Below are 25886 nucleotides of genomic sequence, written 5' to 3' on the forward strand. Positions count from 1 at the left end.
TACTTCAAAAGACTAAAAGTAACACTGAAATGAATAAAAACTCATTTAAAACGAAACATTTTCAAACAATAAGAAGGAAACTGAAACAAGCAAAGCCACTCTGACATTAAACTGAATTCAAAACAAAAATTAAAAACAAAACAAAAATAAAAACTAGAGTAAAAAATACAAATTTAATAACACCTGCTGTGGGCGAAACTTCCAGAGAGGCAGAAAAAGTCTGCTTAATGCTTCTAACTGAAAATGAATTTGATGAGTTTATAAATGGTCCAACCCAGAGAAGCTTTAGAAATTGAATAAATGCAAAATAAAATAAAAAAATAAATAAAAACAAAAGAGAATTTTTATGGTTTCGTATAGTTTTGCTAAAACTGTGTGAGATTCATACTACTACTGCTCATGTTTCACTAAAATTAAAACCTGACACCAGTTTTCTTTATGCAAACAGAAGTAAAGCGAAATTAAAAATGTTTTTCCCTCCTGAATGAAAACCAGTGCTGAATCCCTCCTGCTTGAACTGCAAACAGGGAGAAGCTCCCATCGGTGTTGCATGCCTTATAGCTTCTGATGTTTCATCTTGGAGAACAGACATAAATAAAGATGCAGCACAGAAAGTGTACACACAGCCCGCCTTTATTTTGAACAAACATCAACCAAGCAATCATGTAGCATAGACGATGTCATCAAGTTATGCTGTTTTTCTAAACCTTCCTTTTATTTTGCGTAAGGCTTCAACAAAAAGATTGCATTAACAAGGGTGTCTGCATAAATATAACATGACATACTTTGATAAAACCTCCCAGTCTTCTATCTCTTTTTCACGGAGCCACTCTTCTTGTCCGACTTTGACTTTTTCGCGTCTTTCTTTCCTTTTGACAGATTCTCGTAAACGTCCTCTTTGTTTCTGGAAAGAGTCGAAGAGAAAGCTGATTAGTGATTTCATCCTAGCCGCCAAGACTGATTAAACACAGATCTGTGAGAAACGCATCAGAGATAGTGGAGAGATTAATGAAGGTCACGCTGCATGAGAAACGTTTAAACAATCCATCACTCAAAGCTGCAGGCCATCTATTCGGCTCTCCAAGTGGGTCAAAGTTTACAGCGTTACAGTGAACCGGCCAATGTGTGTCTGCTTTCTCCTAATAATTAAGTTCATTAAAAGCCTCGTCCAGTATGAGCATCTCATAGTCCAGAGGTCACAACAGACAACAGGTAAACAATATGACTTCATTCATTCACACAGCGCAAAATGTAAAAAAAAACACAACATTTTTTACACTTTTTTACACCTACATCCATTAAAAGTCCTCTTTGCATTAAGTCATCACGATGGCTGAAAGCAGCTTTTAGCAGGATACTTGTGCTTCAAGCTCATAAAGCAGGATGTAGCAAATGTAGGATCCAGTGTTTTTGGAGTTTGACCAAGTGGCCAGTGCAGTAGAGGCAAAAAACTGCACTTTCTCAAACAGCCACTTGGGGCTGGTTTCTAAAGTGTTATGAGGGGCAAAAAGCTCAATGTGAGGCTTCAGAAGAGTGTCTGTGTCCATCTTTTATACACAACCTTTGTTTGACTAATAGTCAGATCAGCTGCTTTGATCTTTAATCATTCCTTCTTAAACTTGTCTTTGGACTTAACGCTAAAGACCAAATCAGCTGAATTCTACTTCTTTTATTTTCTCTTTACAGGTATTGAGGCGCGCTACTACATCTATGAATCATCTACGAAAAAACAAGATTGTGGAAAGTCTTTTATGGCTCCAGAGAGAGCTCTGAAACCTCTGAGATTTACTGTCAACTGGGTCTGAACACAACAGGCCTGAAAAAAACCCCAACAAATAAAAAGGTCAAAGGTCTACTGATGTCGACTGGAAACTAAACAAGTGTTTCTCTCATTAGTATTTTTACATTGCAGAGATTTTATCTCCATGAGGTTAGCACCTGCCCTTTTTTGCACTACCTACACAGGGAACTACACAATATTTAAATAATGAAATATTTGGGTCGAGCCCTGCCTATTTCTCGATTTCCTCTCTGTATCTTTTCTAACATAATAAAAAAAAGGCCAAAATTGCCACAAAAAATCTTTCAAAAGTAAAATTCTTTCTAATTTCCTCTTGTACTGATGTCCCTTTATTAAATTAAAATGAATCAATCTGTTTTTCTAAGAATATTTAAACACATAAATCAGATTTTAATTGTCAGCTGGTTCAAACTAGAATACGAACTACTCGCTGATAGCTCCCCACGTTAATGAAACAAGACTGTAAATCAGTTCTTCCTCCAGAAACTGCAGACATGAACCCAACGGATCATGTTTTTAAACAAAAATAGGGTGGCAGTGTGAGATTTAGAGGAACAACGTGAGTGCATTCGGGACACTCGATTCACAATCACACACACAGAGTCACTCACTTTGACACCACTCTGCCCGCTGGTTGGTGTTTGATTTGGAGATTTCCGTACTCGGTCTCGGTTTCCTGAGGAAGAGAGAGGCAAAGACGTTTCACAAGTGACTGAGAAAGAATTAGTCAAACAGGGAGTGAGGTCACAGTTGCTGGATCAGCCTTCGTGGTCGACTGTTTTCGCGTATTTGGGTCAACGTTCATCTTTCATGAGGGACTCTGATAACTTATCATTCTGCTGGCATTGAACTGCTCCGCTGTAGTGTTTAAATCAATGATGAAATGAGCCAACACTCATTCACAGCCTCTTTTCTATGTTTCCCAATTTTAAACTATATTTGAGCCACAGTGACTAGATTCTCTGCTCCTCTCACCATTGAGGCGGAGTCTTTGGCCTTGGCGATCTGTATGTACTCAGCCACAGCCAGGTAGATGAATTTGTACTGGGCCTCAGTCTGCACCATACCGGAGCGCTGCTCTCGCACCATCTGAATGTATTTCGCAATGTCAATATCAATGTCCAGACCTGCAATGAAAGGGAAGTGAAAAAAAGGAAGGCGGTGAACGGAGGCACAGCAACAAAGAGTAAAACACGTCGAATGGTTTCATTTTTACTTGACTGATTTATCAAGAACATATTTCTTTACTGTATTGTTACCTAAAGTATCAATGGTCTCGATGATCATGTCAATTACCACGATTGTGCCCGTTCGACCAATACCAGCACTGCAAAAATCACAAAAGAAGCAAAGTTAATCTCACCCACGGAGACAAACAGGTCAGAAATTTGGACCAGAAAAGAAAGCACAAATGGATTAATGATGCAAAGTCCATTAAGTGTTCTAGTAAGCGGCGATACTGAACCAACATGTGCAACAGTAAGATCTCTTCTAAGTGCAATACAAACATCAATAACAATGTGCTTTGAGAAGTACTTACCAGCTTCCCAATTTCTTAGTCTGTCACTTTCATGTTTCAGATCATCAAACAAATTTTATTATTAGACAAAGACAACCCAAGTAAACACAAAATGCTGTTTTATTAAGTGGAAAAAAGAGATCCAAACCACCAGCCCCTTTGTGAAAAACTAGTTTTGCCACCTTTGGCAGCAAAAACTGCAATCAAGCATTTGCAATAACTGTCAATGATTATTTCAGATCGCTGTGGAGGAATTTTGCCCCACTCTTCTCTAGAGAATTGTTTTAATTCAGCCACAGTGGAAGAGGTTTGAGCATGAAACAGCTGTTTAGGTTATGCCAAAGCGTCTTAATCCGATTTAAGTTCAGATTTTAACAAGGCCACTCCAAAACTATTGTTCCTTTCTTGCTTTCTTTTGTTTTTGAGACAGTGAGAGGTGGACTTGTTGGTGTGTTTCCAATATTTGTAGTGCTGCATAACCTGACAGCGACTGAGCTTTAGGACACAAACTGATGGCCGGACACACTCTGCTTCAGGATTTTCTGGTAGAGAGCAGAATTCATGGTTCCATCAATTGCAGCAAGTCATGCAGGTCCATCACACTATCAGTACCATGTTTGACTGCTGATATGATGTTCTTTATATTAGTTGCTGTGTAAGTTTGTAACAGGATTCAGCTTTTGTCTCAGTCTGTCCACTGAATATTTCTCCGATTACGTTTTCACACAGGCAGCACTGACCTAGAGGCAGTTACACTCATAGCTCAGTGAGATGCCAACAGGCTCGCATTACTCAATCAATACTGGTGCTTACCATGTGCAACACGTGCAGCATTTATCATCTAATATCTGGCTTACATACAGCAAAACCCAATGCAAAGCTAAAATTGGTCATAAATCAAAGTAATGCACACCATAATAGTAGTGAACGCTGGGAAGGGACTGGCATAAGAGGACTAAAATCAATGCAAATCCATTCAGTAGTTATTGAGACGTTTCTCCAAGAACCACAAATGTCAGCTTCATGGTGCTGCAAGAGAAAAACTCATCTTGTCACAGCACCATTAATGCCAATTATAAACTTCCCGACAAAAACAGGGCACAGATAGCTAAGTAGGTAGAGTGGTCGCTCCATGATGGGAAGGTCAGGGGCTTGAATTCACTGAACAGCTACCCTGAGGTACCCCTGAGCAAGGCGCCGTCCCTACACATTGCTCCCTGGGTGCTAGATTGGTGGCAGCCTGCTGCTTCACTGAGTGAATGGATTAAATGCAGAGAGAAATTTGTCCCCACAGGGATCAATAAAGTATACATTATTATTATGTTGTTTCTGAATCACTAGTCACAAATCTATATTTATTTCTCTCTAAAGAAAAAATACACATGCAACCATTTGTGAATATTTTTTAAGCCATTATGTTTTTGCAGAGCCTCATGAGAATCAGACAATTTTGATCCTGTTACTGGATTACTATATCCAGTGATCTGAACAAATGGCTCATTTGTGACTCATCCACAGCCCTGTGCAGGGGAAAGTGCACAGGATTTTACAACTAAACTTACACTTTTACTAGTTTGAAATACGTAAAACTACAAAAAAAAAAAAAAAAAAGTTGTTTCAAAAAAAAAAGAAGAAAGGCCAGGATGAAGCTTTAAAACAAAATTAAAATCAAGTATTAAAATCATTTGTTATTAATTATTAATCAGAAGAATATTTTCTAAATCAATAGGTTTGTCTAGGAAATGTCAGAAATGTGGACTTGATGCTATATTATTAGCTGATGAGATAGGCACTCCCAAATAACCAATCTGAGAGTAGGAGAGATTTTAAAAAATTAATTTAAAGTCTTTACTTGTTTTCATTTGAAAATATTCTATATTTATACATTATCAGGCAAAAATCTAAGTGAAGGAAACATCATCCTGCTGCATGCAGAGTCCTGTGTTGGGTAAAGTATTAAAATCTTCATACTTCATTTTTTAAACATGTCTGTATCGTTCAAAAATGCTAACACGGGGATCACATAATCACTTGACCGACATCCAAAATCTCTTTAAGGAAGCACAAGCAGCCTCAGCATCTTTTAAATCACACTGGGAAAATTCCAGTAGGATAAACTGTCAGTAAACTTGAAGCCTTTTGTTTAGTTACTACTAATCTTAATCCAGAAAATGTGCTTGTTTTAATCTTAAACCTCTAAGTATTATCACCTAATTAAGGATTATGAAACCCAGCACTTTGCAAAAAAAAGAAGAAAAGAAACAGTGTTGCTTTGATATGTCTACTGCATTTAAAATGCAGATGTTTTCCACATCCCTTGTTTAAAGTAGAAAGGATTTGAGAAGTGAAATATTCAGTGAAGAGTGTGGGTTGCAGCTGTTGGGTACCTGCAGTGGACGATCATGGGACCGGCGTTAGGAAATTCAGCCTGTTTAGAGTTCACTTGAGTGAGGAAGCCGAGGACACCGCTTGATTCCTGAGGGACGCCGTGATCTGGCCAGCTGAGGTACTGGTAGTGCCACACTTTGCGAACATGTTTTGGCTAAGAATGGGGGGGGGGACAAGAAAGGTCAAAACCTGGAGAAATCATTAGGTGTGCAGAGATGAGGAACCACAGTGAGGTGAGAGTTTGGTGTTTGTAGGTCACCTGGTCCAGGGGTGCAATCTCCAGGACTCGGATTTTATAATCACCAGCTTCCCTCTCTAGCTCGCAGCTCACCACGTAGCGGCCCACCTCCTTAGTTGAGTGGAGCTCAGGCCAGTATGGAACGCATTTATTCTGCACAAAAATGAAAAATAACTTCACCTTAAGCGTCACTTCAAAATCAAATAACATCTCAGGCTTTTTAAAAATCATGGTTGTCTTTCCAATTATAGTAATTTTTTTTTCTGTGCTTCCACTTTTAACTTAAAAGCCATGCAGACAACTATTTAAAGTAGTTTCGCTCTGATCATTGTTTACCAGTCTTCTCTCGAAGGACAAACGAGGGTTACTTTAAGAGGGAAGTAGTCAGATGACACATGCTTTTGAAGTGTTTTCACACATGAGCATAAATGGACCGTGTCGGGAGAGGCAGGTCAGGGTGATGTATGAAGGTGGCTTTTCTCACACATAGCACACAACAGGAAATTGTTGGCTTCAGCCACTTTCTCACGCCCAAGATTTTTTTTTTTGGGGGGGGGGGTAAGGGATAAAACATGGCGACCAATCACACTGTGAATTCACTCAGTAGGTTAAAGGCTTAAGATCAGGGCAGCATGGAAAGTGTGAAAACCACTTACAAATGTTGGATTTAAGTTGTCAGTCAGTTGTCTAGCACCTAACATGCTGGATAATCAGTGTATTTTACATCAAAAGCCACATACACATAATGTTAAGTGGCACAGACCAATGAAACTATTACCTCATACTATTAAAAATACCCTCCAAATTTGTCTCTTTTCTTTCAGCTTAATGATACACAATAATTAATTACTTGTAAATAATTGTTTGTTTTAGCTAATTACTTTGGGACATGATAGGCACAGATAAAAGCCCAAAATTTCTCCTTCTTTATAATTTTCACATTACAATCACACTGAACTGTCCGGCCGCTCATTTCCGGCTCTTGGGCCTTATGTTTGACACCTCTACTATAGATCATCAGTTTTACAGGTTCTAGCCAACAACACGCAACAGGTGTGAAACACAAACAAGAATCAGCACACTATAAAAAACTGAAATAAATGTATTAGAGTATAATTAAATGTCTACCAGTCACTTTATTAGGCATATCTGTTCAAACACCTGTAACCCCAAATGCTTTGACCTGATAGGAAGGCAACAGATAAACCTCATAAAAACCTCATTACAACGCAGGCATGAAGAAGGGCATCTCTGAATCTGCAACATGTTGAACTTTGAAACAGATGGGCTACAGCAGCAGAAGACCACACTGAGTGTTGCTTCTGTCAGCTAAGATCAGGAAATTGAGGCTATGATTCACACACGCTCACCAAGATTAGACTGGAAGGCTGGAAAAACTTTGTTTGGTCTGATGAGTCTTAATTTTCTGCTGCATCATTTGGATTGTAGGGTCAGAATTTGATGTAAAAAAGCATGAATCCATGGATCCATCCCTGCATTTTCATCATCAATTCAGACTGATTGGTGGTATAACTGTGTGGGGGACATTTTCTTGTCACACTTTCGCCCCCTTAGTACCAATTCAGCATTCAGCACAAGCTACCTGAGTATTGCTACTGAACATGTCCATCCCTTGACCAGAGTGCAGTCATCTCAAACTAGTTTCGTAAGATGACAGTAAGCTCACGGTACTCCAATGGCCTCCACAGTGCTCCGCGTAGAGCACATTTGGGATACAGTGGGACAGGAGATTCACATAATGCAGACAAATCTGCAGCAACTGTGTGATGCTATCATGCCAATGTGGATCAAAATGTCTGAGGATCTAGCACCAATCTATGAAATGAAGACTTAAGGCCATTTTGAAGGCAAAAGGAGGTCCAACCCGATGCTCAAATTAAGCGGATTGTTTAAAGATGTCCTGATCAGCTCACAAATTCATTCACAAAAAAACCCCTCAAAACAAAAATGTAAAAGTTCCTAATCTGCTTTTATTTTATTATATTAATTATTCTGATATTTTTCGATAGATTGGTATCATGTCCAGGGTGTACCCTGCCTCTTGCTCCAGCCCAACTGTGACCCTGTATTGGATAAGTGGAAAAAAAGGATGCATTGATGTTGCTATACTGACCCGTCCTTTCTCGACCTCTCTTGTTGTCATCACGATCACGCTGGTCCTCTCTTGCCATACCATCTGCCAGAAATCATTAACTGTTGTTGCTAGACACCCCTGAGTGGCAATGTAAACTTTCTGATCTTCGGATTCCTGCAGTTTGTTCTGCAAACACAGAGCGAATCAACGCACACTCGGAACCAAGAAAGACTTCAAAGCAACAAATATCACAGTTTTCTTCTGTGTCTTTGTCACGCTGTGTTTCTATGAGCTCAGTGGCTTTGGATTCTTACTTTCACATAGTTGCCGTTGATGTAATCTGAACCCACAACATTGGGATCACTGTCCTCCAAGATGACCCTGGTGTCATTGACTTGTGAGAGGAAAAAAGTGGAAAGAAGTTAATTGAGAAACAGTGGGAAAGTTAGCTCTGTGTTGATTTCTTTAATTCAGAGAATAATAATGATAAAATAAAAATGCGCTCACATGGAAGTATGTTCTTGTATCTGTTTTTGCTCTTGTTTTCAGGTCTTTGGCCCTCATCTCTGCTCTTTTTCACCTTTGCCTCCAACTTTTGAAGAGCCTGGCAGGAGAGAGGATGACAGCGTTATGCCTGCTGTGACCTGTGCAGTATGCTCCATATACAAACCAACATATGTTACAGTTTTATACTAACAGGAAATGATAACAACAGCTGTTTTCACAGAAAAATGAGGTCAGCAGAAGGCCTGAACATGTCCTTTCTCACATGTAGCATACAAAAGGACATGTTAATCTAGCCTAGGCTACACCCACTTTGTCAATAATAACCCATTAACTCATGTCCTGTACTGCAGTCCTGGACATGAGTTCATAAATGTATCTACAGGAATTAATGTTTGTCCATTTTTACATTTTTTTTGGATGACCCTTCCTCCCCAAAAGACACAAATCCATCTACGTATGGTGATCTTTATGCACCATCAGTCACATGACTGACATGGGCTGCTTACTAGAGTGACAGCATGCTACAAACAAATGTCTTTTTCCTTGCACAGACAGAAAAGGATTACTTGGAATGGGAATAGTTTTCTTTTCTTTTCCTTTAGTTTCCCATGCGTACTTTGTCACTGGGCTCTTGCATGTTTATTACATTCTTAGTCATTTAAAAATGACTAAGGAAGCACACAGACGTGGTACTAAAGACTGTTTGATTTTCCAATCAGCGTATTGCTGACTTCACATGGAGCTCTGCTGGGTCGTTCGAGAGCAGTGATTTCCAAAGTGTGTGCTGCAGAAACCCAGTCACCATGCAGACACTGCAGATGAGCCATGCGAGGTCATTTACAGCAAATACTTTAAAAAAAAGTTCAGTTGACTTGTATTTTTGATTCTTATAAGACGTGAAATTTTTAAATATAACTTTGGAAAATATGCAGGAGGGCAAAAAATTTGGGACTTTTAATTGTGTTTTCATAAATTTTACAGCTTTTCCCCTATTGATAAATTCCTCTCCCATGGTTTTTCATACTACACCAATGTAATTAAGTCGTGGTTAAACAATTAACTGACAAAGGTTTCTGTTTTTTCACTATCTAACATAAAAAGTTTTGGGTTTCTAGTGAATTCACAATTAAAAAAACGAAAATAGAACATTTTCTGTGAATTAACAAAAAAGTTCTGTTTTATAACTACAGGGACAGTCTGGACATGAGCTACCGCTTTTACACATTCATTTTATCATGTTCAAAAAATTAAATATACTGCTGAAACTGCAATGTTAAAATACCTCATGGATCAAAGTGGGCTGTGTGTGGTCAACGATGATTTCACCATTATAGGAGAAACTTGAAGGATAAGTTTAGTTCTCCAGAAAATCCTTTGAACGGATTTTTCGATTAAAATGTTCTTTTGTAAAAGAATTTCTGACTCTGGTTTTGGAAATTAGTTTACAATCTTTCCATTAAGTATTTACATTTTAATGAAATAATGAAATAAAGGGTTTAAATTTACTAATATTCTTTACCTGGTTTAACAAGTAAATCAACAGAAGTTCAAAATGAATCGATGAAAAGAAAAGAAACACTTAAATGTTCTGCTTGTGTGGTGATCAGAGCTGTAAATGAAGCTTTGAATGCCCCATATTTAGTGTATTCTCCAACCACAAGATGGTAGCATACTGCCTGTACAGTTGTTTAGGCCCCACAAGGAAGTAAAATACCAAAGCCTGATGGAAATTTCTGTTGGTTTATAAAATGCTGATGTGTGGTCTATTTTATGCTAATGCTTGGTGTGAAACAACAATAAGTTTGGATTAAATCTTACGTCGAATTCCTCCCAGAAGCCCGCCTTGCTCTTCTCTCCCTCGCCATCCTGCTGCTTCTGTGTGGTCTGGTCCAGCTGTTTCACTCTGCTGTCAATATCTGCTGCGTTCACTCTAGTGGAGTAATACGGCTGAGGGAGGGAAGGAAAATTTTATATTAGAGATTAAAGGAAATAAGAAACCAATGAGCGCGTTACACATCGTCATAATTAAGACAAACGCAAACAAGTGAGTAATGTTTCCTATCTGTGGGCTGTGCTGCTCGTCTTTTAAAATAATTTACAAAGAAGACATCCTGCCCTCGTTTTATAAGATTCAAACATGGTTTCATGTGACATTTACCTCAGACATCACTCACACTTTTATTGTTTCTGGTCTATTGACATAATTTGTCTATAGCTTATCTCACCTGTTTGAGGTAAACCCAGTTTCCAGAGATCTCCTCGATGCCTTTGCGTTTGTAGTGCTCCACCAAGTCTGTCAGCGTGTCAAACATGTCTGAGCCTCCGATGGTATACCTGTCACTCTGCACACACCAATCATGTCAACGACAACAACAACAACAACAAAAAAGTTTCAAAGACGGCCAAGTGAAAACCTACGATTAAAGACAAAGCAAAATTGGAGTTCAGTCAGACAACCTGAGCTTAAAATGTTTAGAGTTTAACATCTAGGCTCTAAACTCTTTCATATTTCAAATATGACACATAAAGTTATGTGTCATAAATATAACACATAAATTGGGAAGTGATGAGTAGATATTGCCCCGAAACCTGCAGGTGGATCCTGGGGCAGTGTTTGACATGTCAAAGGGAGACATGGGAAATTCTGCAGAAATTCTGTGAATAGGTCACCAAATTGAGATGGCCTGTATGGTACAAGACGGTATAAGAGTGTAGAGTAGGTGTGTATTAAGGAGCTGAGACTGCATACACGATTCAATCCAAAGTAAATAAGAAAGGTTTGGGTACAAAAGAGCTGTCAGAGAGCATCCCTCTGTGACATGCACATGCAAACAATATTCAAAGCATGTCTACAAAAATGCGTCAATACTGGACTGCCCAAAATTCTCAGTTTTACAGTTGCTACAAAGCCGATTTCCTCAGGCAGCGAGCAACCTTCTGCAGCAGCCGACGATTCAGAGCAGTGTGGCCGGCAAACTCGCCTGATCTCTGCCACGTGCTTGTGAAAAGCCTCTTTGTGACCCCACCACTAATCTTATATTAATCTTGTTAACCCCAGCAGTACACAAAACATGTAACCAATTTAAATGCAGGCCGAAGAGTGTTTTCTGTGAGGTGTGCCGTGGTTAAAAATAACATGCAAAGGCCCTGATAGTGACCAATGGCGGAAAGACACAATCTATGAAAATGAGTCGGCCGTGTGAGACGTTTTTGTGAGTATCATTGGCAGTTGTTTGCTGTGGCTGTGTAAACAAAGACTAATATCAGGATAAGGTTGGGTTTCATCTGTTTTTCTATTTCCACTAAAACATGACACTGCTTTTTTTTTTTTTTTTGTTTCATCAGTAGCTGAAGTATGAGAAAAAAGTCTTTTATTACATAAGAAGGGGAAATGAGACCTAAAACCTTTTTTCAACGTGAGTTGCACATATACGGGAATGTCCCTCAGTATTTTTGTGATGGGACGCAGTTTCAAGGTCTCTTGTTTCTGTACGTTTACACTAACACAGTGATAAAGAAAAACAATACCCTGGTTTCATGCATCCGTATTTGCCACTGAAACATGCATGGCACCCACCTGGCACATTATCTTTATGTGCGAGACCCTCTTTCCTCCGCTTTTGCTGATCTCGTCCGTCAGAACAGAGAGGACAAAGTCTCCAGGTTTGGACAGCGACTCCCTGACCAGGAAGGTCCCTGGCTCGTCTTTCACAGAGAGCAGCTTCTCGGCGTTGGGCCCTGACAGGTGACCATGGTACCACCTGAGACACATGCACACTTGTTTAATATTAAAATGGCAACTTGTGTCTCCTGCAGATTTTTGGCTTGTGAGCACTGCAAGATAACTTTGACATTTTAGACACAGAAACACACAAAAATAAAAAAACAAACAAAAAAAACCCCTCCTTCTTACTGCTTTCTACACGTGAGCTAAGAACCGGTAGCGCCATGGGTGCTGCATTAAAGGCATTCAAGCCTGAGCGGTTGTCAGAGAGACACTGATGTGGTTCACTGGGCTGTTATGCGTACCGTACAGTAAAATAGAAATAGAAAGCCACAACAGAATCGGGAGAATTAGAGGAGTTATAAACAGCGAGAGAAAATACACAGATGTTGCCGTTATAGAGCAGGTCAAGTGTATTTTTATGTCCAACACTTACTTCGTGTGTGTGTGTGTGTGTGTGTGTGTGTGTGTGTGTGTGTGTGTGTGTGTGTGTGTGTGTGTGTGTGTGTGTGTGTGTCAGTGCATGCTCAGTCAGGCTGGGCTGTGACTTAATTTTAGGCACAGTTCTCGATTTCTTCGTCTAAACTTCCTGCATTGCGGTCGGAAAATTTCTGATGACAGATTTCGTGGCTGAAGAGGACAAAGTATTTATAGACTCCCCCCGGTTTATCATCCACAGATAAGTACGCTTTGTTTTTTTTTCTTCTTTTTTTGTGTGTTGCAAGTAGTTTTTGCATGCTTTTAATAATTCCCTTCTTTCTTTCTTTTCAAGATTTACTTCTTTGCCAAATCACACAGCATGCTTTTACAAAGAAAAATAAATAGAGACTGCACCTGGTGATTTTTATTTAAGGCAGTGTGCAAGAAAAACAGCAAAAACAGGAAAAAAGAGGTCGTTTTGGCTCCGTTTTACAGGCGCTGTGCAGCAGAAAACAGCAGCTGTGCGTGTGAGTGGTCAAATTTTTTTTTTAGCACAGTTTAAATATGCATGTGTTGTGTGAGGTTGAACATGATAATTGTCCTCAGAGCACTTTTGTCCTTTTTCTAGGAAGCGTTAAGCTTCTAGGTAAATAGGAACTCTCATATAAAGAGGACTGCATCACAATGCAACCTGGTGAGGTAACTGTGCTCTGCAAAGAGCCGAGAGAGAGTTCGGGTTAGATGAGGAAGATAGCAAGTGAGTGAGCAAGAACATGATGGAGTGTGCAATAGAGGAAGGCAAAGCAGGGTCTGGCCATTGCTTTCAAAAGTGTCAAAACTTAAAGTTTCCAACCGCAGCAACAAAAGGGAAGTTAGACAACCGACAGAGAGAGAAGGACGGGGAGGGAGGGGGGGCACAGGGTAGAGCATCTAGTTTGGGTGAAACACACCATAATACACACATACAGAAAGCAGTGTCCTCCTTGAGTCATAAAAGGAGTCAAAGTGTACAACTTTACCACTACAAGTTGGACATTAACCCACTTTAAGCAGCCTAGAGTCGCACAATGTTTCCAGCTTGGAGGAATATACCGTCAATTAGCCGCCACCTCTAGCAGCAATGTCATAGCGTTCAAAAGCCTGCGCATATAAGCTCTAAGAATATATATATGCAAGCTTTCTGATGTTGTTTTTGCCACACAATACATAGATTAAGATTTGTATGTGTATAGCAGAAGGGCAGATTGTCCTTTGATGTGAACGCAGACAAAGACGTTAGAAAATCTGTATCATCTGTGGCTATATTTAGCAGACACGTCAGACATCAGCAAGAATGAAATAACGGAAAAAAGTGTTTTAGGAAGCAGCATGATAACTGCTACAAACTCTGCTGTGCGACTAAAATTCCTGCATTTGAAAAAGCATTTTTAGGTTAAATTTAAAAGCGGTCGTTTTCGTGAAGAACTACTCCTGTTACAGCAATGACTGCAATGCTGATTTGACTACCAAACCACTCAAAACTCAAGCGTTAAAAGGCAGGCTCTTCCTTATGCAGCTTCTCGTAACAAGATTCTCTCAAACGGTTCGAAATGATATCCTCTATGAGTTCATTCCATCCTAAATAAAAATAAAAATATTTATTTACATAAACTGTTTCAAATTATTCGTTAATATTTCTCTCAAAAAATGGATTCGTGGACGATAATTGCTGGTTATTTATTCCACGTTCACTTACTTAAACTGCTCTGTTCTGGGAACAAAGATAAACAATGCTTCCGGCACTGCTGCGTAAAGTACTGGCAGAATCTCTCGGATATATGGGTGCAAAGGTTAAAAATAAATCTACACTATCAGAAGAGTCAAAGTCTGATATCACTGCATATTTAAATTCATGCCAGATATTGATTTCCCTTCTTTTTTTTCTTTTTTTTTGGCACCTCTGATTAAAAATAGAAGTAATTTTAGAGGGAATTCTGGTTGACTTTGATCTATTTCTATTAAGAGGAAAAAATGAAACCAGTGTTGCAATAATCTATTTATATGCAACAAACACACCAACTGAATGTTTGATCATCACTGTGCAAAGTGATGCGTGTCCGGAGCTGGGTTAAAAGTGTTTTTAAATACTTCTGGAGGAAATAAAATGTTAAGCCGAACTAAAAATCTGAGCTCAAGAGAAGCTCTAGGAGATGATGTTTTTGGAGTCGATCATGGGTGAATACCCCACTTAAAACAGTGTCACGCAGCATTTAAACCAAAACACGCAGAATATTTGATCATATGTCAGGATTATGGATTATGAATAATCGGGGAGGAAGGATGAGGTAAAATTTTTTGAGTCTTCTTAGTTTTTTGGGGCCCAAAGCCATATCCGATTGTTTCCAGGGAGCTACATTTTTTTATATGTAACCTGCGGGGGTTTCTCTGAAGAAATACTTGAATTGCAACTAAAGTTTCCACCTGGAAAAGAATACATGCTGCTCGTATGTAATCCACAAGCTGCGGCAGGGGAGACTGGCGTAGGAATAAAGTCTCGACAGCTCGACAGCTCGACAGCTCGACAGCGTGGGCACTTGTTTTTACTGACTCATACGGTAAAAGAAAAGTTGCTATTACATATACATTTTTTTAAATTGGCCTCAGATCAAAAGTGTTTCCCACAGAGGAAAAGATTAAAGCCGAAAGAAATATTGAAACAACAAATGATGCCTGTTATCCCAACTACAGAGGAAATATACCTGGTCACAGTTGACTATATTTGACTCAACCGCCTAACTAACCACTGTTTTAACTTAACCCGAAAGTGTAGGTGGAGCCAGCGCAGAGAGGCCGGTGACTGTGGGCCACATTAACCGGCTGGGGCTTGAACAGTGAACACAGAGCTGAGACGTAATGATGCACACACCTCTCTGTGGTGGGGTCGGAGCAGTTGAGGGGATATTTGAGCTCGATAACGGTGCCGTCCTTGTCCTGCAGGATGCCGTTCTCCGCCGTGTAGTAATCCACCAGCTCTGACAGCGTGGCAAACTTCTCACCGCCATATAAGTCATAGTAGTCTCCTGTATTTTGGATGCGGATGTGGGTCACCAGCTCACCCACCCTGAGAAGATAAGGCCACACCAACTAACCGTCAGTGTTTTCCTGACATAAAACTTCCTGTTGACAGTGTGTAATAAAAATTGACCTGCACAACAAATTTTATGTCGTTTTTATCTGCCAAAAAAAAAAAGATCAAGGGCGCTCGGCCCACAAATTACTCAACCACAATCTCACAGAGCATTTCACAGATTCTGCAGCCAACAGTGCTTATATAGTACCTGTGTGTGTGTGTCAGTGCATGCTCAGTCAGGCTGGGCTGTGACTTCATTTTAACACATGGTGTATATATTTTGTGTTCTCTGGTTGCCTGAGTAGTAAAGACTTTTCTAGATATATTGTGCTTCCTGTTATCACTTTGGACCAGGAATCTTGCCAAAGTCTTTTTCTTTTTGCATTTAACAAGACTTTAGCTTCAAGAAATAAATACCCTTTAACATCGACTGAATATATTTAGGCTTGGGACAAAATTTTAAACTGTTATCTTGGCACTGGAGCAACTGGATGTTACCGTTTCGTGTTTATTCAGTTTAAAGGCTCCAATCTGCAAGACGTGTCTAAGATGGAAAAAGAAACCTGTGTAATTAAAATGTGTTTTTAAAATAACTTCAGATGGTGGTTAATGGGTTTAATGTTTTATACAGCGGTACTTTGACTTGGTAAATGAGAGGAGCTGTGGTTTTGATCACCAACCTTCAACCCAAAAAAGACAAAAGCACCAAAAGTGGGGGTTTTTTTAATGTGTAAAAACTGGACGATGGTTTCTGAAATATAAAAAAGCTACAATGTATTCCATCTTTTTGTCTCTTAAACAACAGATTTTACCCCTCGGATCATCAGTGAACAGATGTTTTATGTCATTTCAGCTTTCAGGATTATGAAACTGACCTACATGGTAGCTTGACTTTAAGACCTGCTTATAGGAAATGACCACTGACACACTGCAAAAGCATCTACAGAAATACTGTCTTTGGAAAAAGTTCTGACATGTGACCTTCACAAGTGTGAGTGTACCACACTTCTACTGCACAGTCACAACATAAGCCAACACTGTGAAACAAGGTTTTGCTACTCAGGACGATTATTTCAGTTATCAGATATCTTATCTGTGGCTAAATCACGTTCATTATTTCCAAAGGCTTCTTTATTTGTTGACATCGTTAATAGCAACCATATCATAATTTATCTGTACTATTTTAACAGGAATAAAATAGTAATTTACAATTCACAGTTTGACTTTGTCACGATCACAAAGTGTGGCGGGTGCTTTCATTTACACCTGCAGTACATGGAGTCCTCAAATATTCAGCTTCTCTTTTTGTATTTAAAAAGAAAAAGACAAGAAATAGAGAAATACTTTATATTGTAGGAATTTAGGGATTTAAAGAAGCTGGGAATGCAGGAATCCAATTTTTGCGCCGGGGGTATCTTGAGATGAATCAGGCACATCAAGCACGAGCTTTAAAATTCACAAAATCAAACAAAGATTTTGGGTGCTCTATTACCTTACAGACAGGGAGAAATCGCCAACATTTTTCTTGCTGGGCCGAGCCAAAAAGCTGCCATGAATGCCTCGAGTCTTGAGTATCTCCTCGGCCTGCAGGCCTGTGATATCTCTGTGGAACCATCTGCATAGACATAAATATAGTGTGTAAAACATAGAAATACACTCAATGCGAAGCCGCCACAAAAGACTTTACGAGATTAATGTCGTATGCATATTAACACGCAAGTAACTGTGCACAGGATCGCCGCGAGTATAAGGTAAACTGATTAAAAAACACACAAAAAAAAACGCAAAATAGCTGCACATCCTCACAGAGACTTTGAGGCTGATCTCACCGGTCTACAAAAAGAAAAAGAAAAACTTAGTTCAGCCTTTCGAACACCAATTTCAGCACATCTCTGATCTAATTGCTGCAAACTTCTGTTACTAATTTTAGATATTTTTAGATTATGCCAATTTTACAGTTAATATGTTATGGTTCACAGTCAAAACGGCAGTTTTTGCTGCGCATGCATATTAATCACGTTTACAGACTTTAATCTTGATCAGAAAATGCAAAATTACTTTTTCCGCTCATTCTCCTTATCATTTACTATTAAACAGGACATAATGACATCTGTTTAAACGTTTCAATAAAGGCATTTCAGAATGGAATAAAACAGCAGCAGAAATATTGATACTATGCAGCACATCTGTACAAATATAACCCACAAATCCACAAACTCTCCGGACCAGAACGGTGTTTGTCATTTGTTCGCTTTAAAGGTGTGACACACGTTGGCTAACACTCTGTGGCTAACCACAAAAAAAATTCAACAGACCTAACGTTGCTTTTTAAAGATTTTATGCACATTAGATTAAAAATGCTTTTTTTTAAAAAACAGCAAGAACATTTTGAATGTCGCTGCATCAGGAAAAGTCACCTCACCAGCTCACTGCAAGAGCATGGCACAAAAACGGGCCCCAGAAATGTTGGAGAATCCTAACTTTGGGTTTTTCTCGACAAATACGGTGAACTAGAATTAGTCAAGTTTGAATACATCACTGTTCAAAAGGGTAGGGTGTAGTCAAGGTTCATGAAACTACGCTCACAGATAAAAAATTTAAAAAAAACCTGTTTTAAATTATTACATTTTCCATTTTAATCAAGGAAATCTTTAACTTTGGGATGCCAAAAGTGATCTTTATATGGGAATGGTTTGAAAAGGAGAACATCTGTAATACTGTTACCAATACACACTAGTGGCAGCTCATGCAAAGGGAACGTGATACAGAACCACTAAAGAAGACAAGTGTTGAGGCTAACAGGTGTTTTACTCAAAGCTCTGAACTTAAACATCATCTATGACACATTTTTTTTAGAACAAACAGACAAGACAAGGCAACCACATGATAGGGGAAGAGAGCAGGACGAGTCGGCAGCTGGAGAACGACACAGGAGGAAGAATGGAAAGAGAGAAGTTGTCTTTACGGCTTGCACAAAACACAAAGAACACGACCAGAGCTGGCTAACAGAGTACTACAGTGTCCAGCGGGGGAGTGACTCACCGAACCATGTTGTCTCTTCAACGTTTCTGGGACCAAAGAGAAGAAGAAGAGCGATTGGTGAGCAGGAGCCGCTTGTACCTGTGTCACATGTGTAAACTCAGAAGTATACGTTTCTTCTTTTTTTTCAAATCACTAATCTAAGACAAAAACCAGCCTTCCTCACTTCACGGTCGCTTAAACTGAAATTAAGTCTGGTTCATTCGTGTGCGTTTACTCTTTAACTTACTTACTCGACTTCAGACACCGACATTTCCCATCTAATGTTAACCTCTGCATAAGGCCACATTCACAAAACAACCATCAGCCCATGCCATTCTCCTCCATCTACTCTTCCCTCCACCCTCTTCCTACATCCTACTCCCCTCAGTCTCAGTAGGAAAACAGGTAAACACTTACTCTCCTCGGCTTCCTCGGCAAACAAGTGACACCCAACAAGACGTACAGACTGTATACGTCTGCCTCTCCTCCTCTCTGTCGATCTCTCTCGCGCTCCTCTTCCTTCCTTTTTACGTCTCCTTTCACAAAATAGTGAAAGCAAGACAGGAACCAAAATAGCTGACAGGCCGGAATTCCTCCACCAGATAGAGACTTTTTTAGACGACAACCACAACAGCAACCAAAAAAAAAAACTTGTTACATTTGACAACGGTGTCGTTTTAAGCTATGAACATGTGCCCTCTGGCGCTCCATCGCTTAGTTTTCTGTGCAGACCTCGACAAAAACGGCAGCAGGCGAGATTCAAACGGTTCCATTCGGCAGCGAATCACAAGCCAGAGCGACACACCAGTAATTCCAGCTCAGTTACAGGAATAAAACATCCACCAAATAGGCAGTTTGAGCTTCTCGTGCCAGCGTGAACAAGCCCGCACTTTGTCTCTCACTAAGCATTTGCAAAGCTTTTCCCCTCTGCCTGCCCACCTGTCTGCAACCACTGTTGACTGTTTGTACTTTACTTCCAGGTGTGTATATAACACACAAAGGTCAGAGTCACAGATCGCTTCCTCATTCACAGTTCAACCTTCCCCCCTCGGTGTGCAGAAATGTTTATATATAACTGTGTGTGTGTGTGCGCACATGTGCTGCTTTCAGCTGCAAGCGTGAGCGCCTTTCATTATCAGACTACAGAGGCAGAAGCACCAAACCCGAAGCTGAAAACTGGCATTAGGCAAATAATTTAATGCCACATGTTTATCTTTGCTCCATAATTTTCAAGGAGAGGCCAGGTTTCTTGCAATGCAACACAGACACACATAAGAAATGTCTGGCTACTCTGCAAACACATGAAAAAAAAATGTTAAAGAACCACAGATAATCTGAATCTAACTTGCATGTCATATTTACCTATAACAGGCTTGAGAAGGCAAATTTGAATTCATGTAAAATATTTAATTCCTTTTCCCAACAATATATACCCATGGGCCATGCTGAAGTGTGAAATCAATTCTAACGGTCTTAATTTAAGATCGTTACAGATAAATTTGCAAAGCTGACAGTGAAGCTGTGCTTAAACTCTGGGTGAAAAAAAAAAAAAGTTAAGACAAAGTGGAAGAAACTGCAACATATAGTTCACCTCACCCCCCCTATAGACACATACACACACACTCTCTCTCTCTTACACACACACACACACACACACACAGAGCCCTGCAGGTGCTGCTGGTCGTGGTTAACACAAGCTATTGCAGTTTGCATTATTCTGCGCTGAGGTTCTCGTGTTTAACAGTTGAAGCTGGCTTCCCCATCTAACATCACAAAGCTTCAGTTCTCAGGCTGGGGGACACAGGCAGAAATGTGCACACACACTTTGTCTTTGTACCGCCTCAGAGTGACAACAAGGATGTTTCCCAGATTTGGTCAGTCTGCTGAGTGTTGCAATGCATCGGTATGTTGCAACGCATCAAACTGTTTCTGTTTAGAGGAATTTACAGTACACGCACTTCTGCTCTGCTCATTAAAGGCCTGAAGAGCGAAGATAATATTAGTGATTGGTGACAGAAATTGTTATTTTAGCCTCACAATCACAACTTCTTTGTTTCTAAATGTGAAGAGTTGTTCCTCTTTGTTTTTGTATGTTTCAAACTAAATGCCACCGCTTTGATTGGGGAACAGTCAGGCAGCATTTAGGCTGCATTTCCTACCAATTATTGCTTTGAGCTTTTGCCTTTAGTGCTGCTTTAATTCTTAGTGGCATAGACTCAACAAGGTTCTGGAAAAATTCCTCAGAGATTTTGGTCCATATTGATCTGACAGCATCACACAGTTGCTGCAGCTTTGTCAGCTGCTCACCCATGATGTGAACCTCTCATTCCAACACATCCCAAAGGTGCTCTATTGGATTGAGACATGGTGACTGTGGAGGCCATTTGAGTACAGAAAACTCATTGCCATGCTCAAGAAACCAGTTGTGAGCTTTGTGACATGGCACATTATCCTGCTGGAAGCCAACATCAGAAGACGGGCACACTGGTCATAAAGGTCAGCAACAACACTCAGGTAAGCTATGCTGTTCATGCTCACTTGGTATTAACCCATATGGAAAAGAAATAGTAAAAACATATATGATTTACTCATGAAAGTGGCCACTTTCTCATTACTTTCATTTTTTTTTTTTAGTAAATATATAAAACATACAACTTTCATTATATAATTTTTCAAGGGATCTTATATGTGTTTTCACTCCTGTATGCTTTTCATACAAGTTTCATACAAGACAGATAAAAACTTTATAAGATTTATATATATCTTTTCCATATGGGAAGGGTCCAAAGTGTGCCAAGAATCATCCCTCACATCTTTACACCACAACAGCCACTTTAAATGTTGATACAAAGCACGATGGATCCATGCTATTGTGCTGTTTACACCAAATTTTGCAGCAGACTCATCGCATGAGGCGACATTTTTCTAATATTTCATTGTCTGGTTTTTGTGACCCCATGTAAATCATAGCCTCAGTGTCCTGTTCTTAGTTGACAGGAGTGGGAACTGGGTGTGGCCTTCTGCTGCTGTAGCCTATCTGCTTCAGCATGTTGTGCATTCAGAGATGCTGTTCTGTGGCTGTAATGAGTGGTTATTTGAGCTACTGTTTCTTTTCTGTGAGCTCAAAGCAGTCTGTCCATTCTCTTCTGAACTCTGACATTAACAAGGCTCCACAGAGACGGTTGTGTGGGAAAATCGCAGTTTCTAAAACACTCAGACCAGCCCTCCTGATACCAATAACCAAACCATGTTCAAAGTCAATTAAATCATCTTTCTTCCTCGTTCTGACGCTCAGTTTGAACTTTAGCAGGTCATCTTCACCACATCTACATATATACCTAATAAACTAAGCCGCTGCATTAAGAATTAATTAGACAGGTTAAGAAAGTGTCTGGTGAGTGTATACGTAGACCTTTTAATTTCCATATGCGTGTTACCTGATTTACTAAAAAAAAAAGTACTTAAAAAAAAGGAAAAGAAAATAGGCAAATCCAATTTGGACATCTTCGGATATTTTCCAAGATTTATGAACCAATGTTTATTTTCCATAGGTATTTATTACCCTTTATCTAACCAGGAAGTGATACTCTTGAAATAAAGAATCTCTTTTGTGAGAGTGTTATGCATCCATACAGGCAGGTTAAGGCAGGTTTTTCAATGTAAAGTAGAGAAAACCTGCACGACTATGGTAGAAAATGCAAACTCCATACAGAAATAATGAAAGCACAAGTGACAGGTAATGGACTAAAGTGAGCAAATGCTTGAATACATTTGATCTGCATTCAGAACTACACTGAATTATGACCCACATTCTCTTCAGCCAAGTCCAGAAGCCTGAGTTCAGTTATAAAGCTACCACACAACATTTAAATCTTGCAACTACAATTCAAGACCCGTTAAATACTCAAGATATTTCTCATATACTCTAACCTTTGCAGATCTGCTTTCAGGTACAATGCACCACAAAGACTGAAGGAAATCCAAACTGTCCTAAAACTACAGACTTTCACTCTCCTCGGGGATCCTGGAGCTTTATTACCTGTTTTTTTTTTTTTGTTCCTCCTGCTCATAATTTCCTGCTGTCATATCTGCGTGTTTACAGTCAAAGAGTCAAACCTTAAATACTGATCTGTATGCGGTACACATCAGCTTTTAGATGTCCCCCATTACTGATGGAAATCTCAGTAATAAGAAGGCTAACCTGCCACTTTTCATATCCTCCCTGGTGAATTTGATGTCGGTCCACCGAGTTAATGTGATCCGTGAATTAAGGTTTGACTCTCATCATCCAATGGAGCATAAACTGAGTGCCATCAGGACGCTACAACACAGAGCGAACACCATCCCCACAGACGTAGCGGCCAGGGAAGCAGAAGAACATCACATCAAGGAGGCCCTGAGTAAATGTGGTTATCCCATCTGGACATTTGTCAAAGCTGGGAAGGCGCCTAAAGAAAGCTCCAGCCGATTCAGGAGAGAAGGACAACCGCCGCCTAAGCAAAAACCTGCAGTGATCCCGTATGTGTCAGGAGTATCGGATCAATTGAGACTCTGTCTCTGTGGCTTTTAAACCTCAAAACACGCTGCGCCAAAAACTGGTCCACCCCAAGGATCAAACAGAGTAACATAGTGTACGCTGTTAAGTGCCAGGAGGATTGCAGGATTTATACATCGGGGAAACCAAACAACCTCAGTGGTCTAATCAGCGGTTGTTGATCAATGGTCACGAGAATTTGCATAATTACGATGAAGGAACTGACCACCCAGCCCATTGTTCCTTCACTGGGCTGGTTTCAGTCATTATGCAAATGAACTGTTTATAAAATGCAGTCAGCTGAGACTGAAGAAGTCACTTGGATGAGTGACAAAACGTTTCTCCCACTGAAAAACGCTACGTGAGATGAACAGAATCAACTTATGGAGTGCCACTGTGATATTTTTAATCATAAATATGCCACCTGCCATTAATTTGTCGACTTCTCCGACAGCTTTTTGTAGTTTTTATAGGACCATGCCGCTTTGCACTGCTTCCAAGCACTTTGCTTTCTATTGTGTGCCATTGTGTGTGTGTGTGTGTGTGTGTGTGTATATATATATATATATATATTCTGTTTGCCATTTATTCCTAATTTTTTTTTTACTATTTGTTTTTTGCACCCGCGAGTTGGCGTGGAGCACCTATAATTTCGTTGTACATGTACAATAATAGTAAAGAGCTAATCTATCTATCGACCAATGTGGCAATTTTTTTAACATTGTAATCTCTGACTTTACTGTAACTTTTCACTTATAATTATCACATTTTACTATTCTGCTGTGAACTAGCAAGTCTGTTTACGCAAATACTGTTTACGCAATTTATGTACTGTTTCCGCAAATACTCATAAAAATGATGAAAAGCTATAATTAATTACATTAGGACAGCTCAGAATATCTGTCATGGATTAGGGGACCCGTATAGCTATAATAACCACAAATAAAGCCATTAAAAAAGCATTCTTGTATAAAAAATTTTTTTTTTTTTTAAAGTCAGTAATTTTATCTGTTAACTCTGCTTGGTCGTTTGAGGGTTAAACATATCCTCCAAAGTCTTCAAAGAGACAAAAGAACAGACAAAGCATAAAAAGTAAAGTAGCAGCAGTAGAAACAGGCAACAACGAAGCTCAATGACAAAAAAGAGTATTGCAAAGCAGCAGCAGAAAAAGAAATATTTGTCACATATGCACAAGAAACTTACCCACAAGACATTATGTGGACTCTCCTCTTTGCACTAAGCCTAGATTAGTCTGTACGAGGAAGTGATGGTGGGGTAAATCCCGATGTCAATATTCCTCCGTCTCGGATCAGAGTAAAACTCACAGAAAGCATCAGGTTACTTTAACATTCTGCTCATGAATTTTGAGCGCAAGTTAAATCCCCTTTTCCTTACACCCAGTCAGGCTCAAGTTTAGCCTTCCTCTCTGGCTCACTCTCTTTCATGATAAGATATCAGGCTTCATTACCGGCCCAGTAACCCTCCCGCCCTGTAATTTACTCCAATTTTCTTAATTAGGATTCTATCTGTGGGAGAAAATGTGCCTGTTCCTGTCCCGCTTCTTCTTTGCTCTTCCTCTAACAAACTCTTCCATATACAAATTCTCTCAGGTTTTTCCACCTCGCTGCATTTGCTTCCATGTAAATTCCAATTTGTCTTTCCAGGTTTGCATGCAAATTATGGCATGCTTTGTGTGCGAGAACAGTATCAGGCTGTTCTGAACGTGTACTTTTTTTGTGCATGCAAGCGTGAGAAATTAAAGGAAAACCTGCCTTAATGGAAGTTTTTAACGCCCCTTTACAAAAAAAAACAAAAAATAGGAAAATAATAATCTATGATCATCTGAGCCACTTTGTGTCAGTGCAGCTGAACATTTATGGCCAACTTCCTTTAAAAGGACGGTCCCTTTAGTTTCTGTCTTATAACTAGTTTTACTAAAGACACAAACCTCGTCGTGACCTTAGAGGAAAAAGCCAGGAGGGTATCTCCTAGTCTCATTCGCCAATATGTGCATAAACATTCTTACTTAGCGGACAAAATAAGTGCATACACGCAACTTGCACGTTGGCAAACAGGACACGCCCCCTTTCCCCCCTAGAAAGAACACATGGCTGAAGAAAGTAATTTAAGGTCATTTTCAGTGTTACCTGTCTCTTTAAATGGGAAATAAATTAACTGTTACTTTATTTATTTCACCGAGGTTTAAGTAAATCACTCGTTTTATCCCTTGCCGTGAGTTAAAGACCTTTGTTTGTGTCTAGCTGACGGTTTAATTGAAATATCTATGTTTACATTTTCTATGACAGCCTCATTCATCATCCATGCAGATGCGTCTTCTGAGGCACTGCTCAAAAAATTAAGGAAGCACTCGATCATCCCAGTACAACACGGAGTCAGTTAAACTACAGGGAAATCAATCTGTCCTGTTAGGAAGCGTAAACAATGCGAATAGGATACAGAGGTGCAGAGGCAACAATGTGTCAAAAAAATGAACCTATGAATAACGTCTAGTGTCTAAATAAATTTTAAC

At 39.6% G+C, this 25886-nt stretch overlaps 1 protein-coding gene across 5 annotated transcripts; it reads right to left on the minus strand.

The window, feature by feature from the left end:
* Positions 1-610: 610 nt before the first annotated feature.
* ptpn6 (protein tyrosine phosphatase non-receptor type 6) lies at positions 611-25252 on the minus strand. 5 transcript variants are annotated; one of them, XM_040030071.1, is made up of 16 exons: positions 22833-22846; positions 18844-18869; positions 17294-17416; positions 15598-15792; positions 12126-12309; positions 10774-10890; positions 10367-10495; positions 8549-8645; positions 8356-8435; positions 8081-8227; positions 5968-6099; positions 5708-5862; positions 3061-3128; positions 2777-2928; positions 2413-2477; positions 611-904 (listed from the first exon to the last, which is right to left on the minus strand). In XM_040030071.1, exons 2-16 carry the CDS (start codon positions 18849-18851, stop codon positions 808-810), a joined length of 1749 nt encoding a protein of 582 aa, XP_039886005.1. In that variant the 5' UTR covers positions 18852-18869; positions 22833-22846; the 3' UTR covers positions 611-807. The 5 variants fall into 5 exon arrangements, with proteins under 5 accessions (XP_039886005.1, XP_039886003.1, XP_039886001.1 ...); XM_040030069.1 differs by lacking the exon at positions 22833-22846 and adding an exon at positions 19240-19807; XM_040030067.1 differs by lacking the exon at positions 22833-22846 and adding an exon at positions 19240-19806 and having other exon boundaries at positions 18844-18921.
* Between the last annotated feature and the right edge of the window lie 634 nt (positions 25253-25886).

The sequence above is a fragment of the Simochromis diagramma genome, unplaced genomic scaffold, assembly GCF_900408965.1.
Source record: "Simochromis diagramma unplaced genomic scaffold, fSimDia1.1 OVJJ01000361.1, whole genome shotgun sequence".
NCBI classification, from domain to species: Eukaryota; Metazoa; Chordata; class Actinopteri; order Cichliformes; family Cichlidae; genus Simochromis; species Simochromis diagramma.